We start from the raw sequence: 6,000 nt of genomic DNA, 5'->3' as shown, positions 1-6,000 counted from the left end.
CCAAGACTGTCATATAAAGACAAATCATGTTCTAAAATATCAAACAAATCAACATTAACAGTGTTATATATAGGTGAATCTTCGCCCCAAATATATGCACCACATAAATATATATCCTCAAATGTGTTAAAAAAATTGTGGTCAAACTTAAGCCATATAATTGTGTCAAAGTGGTTTCTAATAATTTCAATTCCCTCGATTAAACAATCTTTATAATACAAAACAATACCTCCACTATTTCTTTTAGCGTTCCTATGCTGAAATTTACGATAAAAATTATGCGATTTATACCCCTTTAATTCAATATTGCTAGAAGAATCACACCATGATTCATACAAAAAACAAATGTCATATTTATCTAAGATATTTACAAAGTCGCTACTCTCCTTCTTGTCCCTAGTGAGACCGTGGACGTTCCACGAGAGAACTGACAGTTCACCCCCGTCGTGTCCCTACGTCCGCACCGGCTTGCCGTCCACGTACAGGGTGTCAAAGATGATCCACGCACGCTTACCCTCCTTCCTGGCGTCCTTCATCTTGGGCACTAAACGTCGTCGTTTGTCCATCACTTCCGGCGGAAACTGTTCATACATTTGGCAACCGGAGCCAGCCAACTGCTTCCACTCGCGACGTACAAGTTCCCTGTCCTTAAAAAACGTGAATTTAGCAATGACGTTGCGAATTCGCCCTTGTACCGAATATACACTGCACCAAATATAACATCTTCATTAGATGTGTTAACGGATTTCGAAAGCTTAAACCATTGTATAAACTCACAAGCTGTAGGTATTATTGAGAAATGATTTGAAATATCTTTTTTAATAAAGGTAGCTATTCCAGATATGCTGATAAAATTATCTAGATGGAACTGGATTCTTCTTCTTCATGTCACTTTTAATTATGACGTTTAAGTATACTTTAAGTCGTGATGGCAGACAAGGGTGTCATGCCTTTATTAACATTAGAATAAAATTTCTGCAACATAAAACGGAGAGTCTAGTTGGGGTGTATAATTGATAACCGTTCAGGATCCATAATGGTTAATTAGGCGTGGTCATCAGCCGCCTCCAAGCCACCGTCCCTCCTCCGCTCTTTAACACACTGACACACATGTATATTTTTATATATATGCCCTCCCGGACTCAGGTTTACGAAATTAATTATGAATATATTAAAGATAATAATAGTTATAGTCGATAATATGGTCGATTACAGGTTAATAAATCAGTAAGAGCTAATATTGGACATGTACTTGCCGTTTTAAATTGAACGTTATAACCAATATCAAAGTCATTACATTAGGGTAGAGTTTTGATGGGAGGTCAATTGCCATGAACCCTGACCTTTGACACTACAACTCATAACATTGGGATGCAGAATGGCAGAAGTTCCTCAAGAAAACGTTTTGGACCCCTTGGCAACCAAGATGGGAGTCCCAACTGACATGGTATTAATGCATTATTATCTCTTATATATTTTCAATGCTCAGCACAAGTCAATTTAGCTTTGCATCCGCTCATCTGATGAAATTCATAAATATGATGCTTCTGTAGTTCTGATTGGATTTTAATTTGTTCTTGAATATCATTATCAATGACTTGAATCGGAGTTGCTTTCATAAGGTTGTTTTCATGTTTTTTTGCATGTAGTATATGTAAAGGGGCAGTTTAATCAGGTATTTAACTCAATTCATTGGTTTATAGACCAGTTTTAAAAGGGTTTTATTCGATTTTTGAATTTCTTGTTTTAAAAAAAATAATTGTATACATGTTATAAATTTTGTATTTTCAGAAATAATGGGCAGGTTTTTATCATGTGGTTCTTTTTTATCTCTTGCTAACTGACTTATCTTTCAGAAATTTATTGACAATTCAATGGACTTTGACCGAGCTGCAAGTGTTCTATTTTCATCTCAAAGCAGTGGTCTAAGTTAGCATAAGCCTGCAATTAATACTCCTTGCATTGTTATCGCAGTGGCAGATCTAGTGGGGGCACAAAGGCCTGTGACCACCCCAGTTGGTTGGCAAGTGAACCCTAAAACACATAATTTAAAACTAAAATTGACACTTTAACAATTAAAACACTGATAAATGTACAATGTATACATATGTATAAACTATGTATATAAACATAGTTGTTTTCTTAAAGGATGTACCCATTTTAACAAGTATTCTTGAATAAAGGGTTGGAATGCTTCAACAATATTAAATGTTGTTGTTTTTTAATTCCTCAGTGATATATAAGTTTGAGGGGGTTTGACTTTTGTGCCCCCCAGTTATGAATTCCTCGATCTGCCACTGTATCTTAGAATGCTATCTTTGCTTCAAGCTTGCTCAAATTCTGGTTGGTATATACATTGTAGCAGGCCGTGCTGATTATTTTAATGCTAAGCAAAAGTGCATTTGGGATATTTCATCTGAAATTCTAACTTCTATGACTGATTAAGCTTTAACTCATCATTATCTCACCTAGATACTACAACTTTTTGTCCATCATTTGTATGAGAGAGGGAAACAGGCTCTAGCCTTCTTTTCAAGGGAAAAGACATATTTGACCCTCAGTCTGGCCCCAATTTCTCGAAACTTCTTAAGTCCCTTATAACAGGATTAAGCTAATCTCACTATTTTTGTTGTTCTATTAAATGTGTTATATTTAATTCTTTAAGATTTCTTAGAAATTATGTAAGAATAATCTGTATGATTATCAGAATAAACCATTTTTCATTTATTAAAATCCATTTTCAGTACGTGTTTTGGCTAATTGAAATAAGCGACTTAAGCCTGTTAAGCTTAAGAAGTTTCGAGAAATTGGGACCAGGATCGTAAAGAAAAAAAACAACAATATTATGTGGTAGTGCTGTAAATGTATTTACAAGTTTGATTTGAAGTGGACTGATTTTATTAATATGATTAAGCTTTGTTAATTGCTTGATATAAATACATGAAGTTGTTCATTTTTGTTTTATTTAAAGGATGTATAGCTACTTACCAATACAAAAACATAGATGTTTTGCATATATCAATGTTTTGCATATCAATTCTGAAGGCAAAGTAAACAAACGTCAGCTTTAGATTAACCAAGAATGATCATTAACAGTTGCTAATGTGGATTGATTGGGCCGTCCATTAAAATATGCAGTGGCTTGACCAAGACACCAAACATATCCTAATTCAGATATACCTTTGCATTGATTTAAAACAAACCATTTTTTTGTTATAGTTATGCTGTTGTATTGTTTACTTTTTCTTAGATATCATATGGTTTAGCCAGGTTTTATAAAGGGCAGGGTACTGCAGAAAAGGGACAGGGTGCTGCAGAAAAGGGACAGGGTGCTCATAGAGGGTAGAAAAACCATATTGTATTGAGGCTGTGAAGAACTTTTACAATTTTCACAACAAATGTTAAAATGGTGTTTAATTGAAGTAGTTTTATTTTTTTATGCATTTGTGATCATATAATAAGCTTTAAAAACAAATTAAACAAAGGAAACATTTGATTTTTTAAAGCATTCAATTCAGGGTTCACATACTTTAATTCTCCATGAGGGAAGAGAGATGCTACCAAAAAAAGCAAGGTGCACCACCCTCCTACGACCTTAAATCTAAAACATTAGACCAATTTTCTTCAAAGGGGAGTTCTTGGAGGGGACACTGCAACCCAGTTAATGCTATCATGGCCATCATATCAACAAACGTAGTGTAAGATCTATTCAATTCTTTTATTCTTTGTTGTTACAATTTTGTAATACCTTTCAGAAAATAATTTGGTTTGAAATTATATGAACTAGGTTTTAATATAATTTAAATTTGTGAATTTTTCTTTTTTTGACACTCCAATACTATAATTAACAGCAATTCACTATCTAACGATTTTTATTGAATGTTAATGTGTGTAGGATGGCCCCCAGGATATAATAATAGCTAAATATTATATATCATAAATGATAAATCTACAATAGTCATTTACATAATACAGCCATGATTCTTCTCTGCTGATGTCACATGATAACAAGTATCCTTTGGGAATATTGAAAATGATGTCATAAAACAATAAAGTGCATCATTAAAATGCAGTTTATTAAATGATATAATGAGAGTAACTGATTTTGATCAGGAAGGCCAAAATCAACTTTCAAGTTGAATACAACTTCCCAGATTAAGACACATACATGTATGAGAAAAAGGGCGAATCTGACAAAGATCTCTTTGATGTAATAAAACAGTAAAGTCCCAGACGTTATCACCCTCAAGCATGTCCCCTGGTAGTTAAGGATGTGGTATGACAAACACTGTTCGTGTATTACCCTTTAAGGTGTTTTTTTACTGACATAGCAGTTTTTTAACGAAATTGAAAAGAAATTAACATTTTTCAGGCTGATTTTGCTATAACCATTTTCTGTTGCAACTGAAATATGTCTGGCAAAGTCAAAATCGGTCCAAACCGACAAATTGTCGGTTTTTAGAAGCCCTGTTAATTACTCGATTGTATGTTTTCCATCCAGGCCATAGTTGTTGTCTGGGAAATATATAATGCCTTATTTATCATCGCTAAAATCATTTTTGTTCACCAAATTTTATCTATTTATTTATTATCTTTTTTTCATTGTATGACTGTGAAGTAATAATTTTCTAGACTGTGCTTTAAATCTAATAAAAATACTTATTTATTCTTGATGACTGTAAAAATAACTGGGAGCTAATATGAACACTCTCTTGTTTGTTTCCTGAATAGAAAGGAGTACGGTACTTGAGGAAATAATTGTATGAGAAAAACACCCTTGTAAGCTGTCCCACAATCTCTTAGGTGAGAGGCGGAGACCTATAAATAATACAAAGTTTTCTACAGCTCTCATCCTTAATAAGAATACTAAAATAGTGCTTAGAAATATCCAGCTTACATGTAAACTGACTTCTACATTATAGTGTATGTTTAAAGAAGAAAGATATTGAATAATGCATTGGATTTTATTATTACTTAAATAGCCTGTATTTTATTAAATTTCATGAAAAACAGGTCATTTTTGATGAACTTTAACATTTAAATTTTAAAGGTCCTTAAAAGTTTAAAAAAAATTGAAAGTCATCTGTTTTATCCTTTAATAATTTAATGGCCGAGGATACACTGGTGGCCTGATTGCTTAACGATTTAACTGCAGTTGTCAAAATGTTGACGGATGAACTCGTCTAGCATACTGGTACAGTACTTGCAAGACCATACATTGTCAAAGTTATAAAATTTGATTTAACGAAAGTAGGGCATTAAATTTTCACACTGCAGTATTGAGTTTTGTATGACAAAATTATATAATGTATTATAATATCCTTTCAGTATGCAAAACTATCTTTACCAGATCAGTTTCTTTAATATTAATAATCAAAATGAAAATTGAATATTTAAATTCCATTAAAGCTTCAGTTTTGCCGAGTGGTTTGTTTATTTATTTGAAAAATATTGACAACTTTTGCTGTGGTGTTGAACAATTCCACCATTTTAATTAATAGAGTTTTTATGTGTAATAAAATCCTTGCATAGAATCTGTCTCCAATTAATTCAATCGGTATGGTTCCTGACTGCAGACCAAGACTTAACTCACAATCAGATCCTTCTGCCAGCATTATATTTTCTCATTTTCCTTGAACCATTATATTTATGAAATTATTTTATGTTCTAACTTATCACTCATTGATATGTTTTTCCAAATCTTCTATTTAAAATTAAAGAAAAACTGCAGCTAATGGACCTTAAATAAAATTGTACATCTTTTCAAGTTTTAATTACACAAAATAGGAATAGCATTTACTTTTTTATCAAATATCTTTTTGAAACTTTTTATACCTCCGTTTTAAAAATACAGGACATACTAAAGTTTAATGGCGGTTTCGTCCAAAATGTTGTGCACTCAATATCTTTAGAAGCCTCTGTCCAATCATCACCAAACTTGGTCAGAATGTGTATTATTTTGTTCATAATATCCTGGACAAGGTCGAAAACTAGCCATTT

At 32.7% G+C, this 6,000-nt stretch overlaps 1 protein-coding gene across 4 annotated transcripts in view; it reads left to right on the top strand.

The window, feature by feature from the left end:
* The first annotated feature begins 1,344 nt into the window (after nucleotides 1-1,344).
* LOC128205818 (lysophospholipid acyltransferase 2-like) overlaps nucleotides 1,345-6,000 on the top strand; it is a 43,993-nt gene continuing 39,337 nt past the window's right edge. Inside the window, exons 1-2 of one of the 4 annotated variants that reach the window (XM_052907807.1) lie at nucleotides 1,354-1,447; nucleotides 1,857-1,892. Coding sequence is in view for 1 of the 4 variants with exons in the window: in XM_052907806.1 (XP_052763766.1) it covers nucleotides 1,379-1,447 (69 nt within the window). In the remaining 3 variants the exon portion in view is untranslated. The other 3 variants (XM_052907806.1, XM_052907808.1, XM_052907809.1) reach the window with 3 other exon arrangements.

This window comes from Mya arenaria, chromosome 10 (assembly GCF_026914265.1).
Source record: "Mya arenaria isolate MELC-2E11 chromosome 10, ASM2691426v1".
Taxonomy (NCBI): domain Eukaryota; kingdom Metazoa; phylum Mollusca; class Bivalvia; order Myida; family Myidae; genus Mya; species Mya arenaria.
This window is presented reverse-complemented; position numbering and strand designations above follow the sequence as displayed.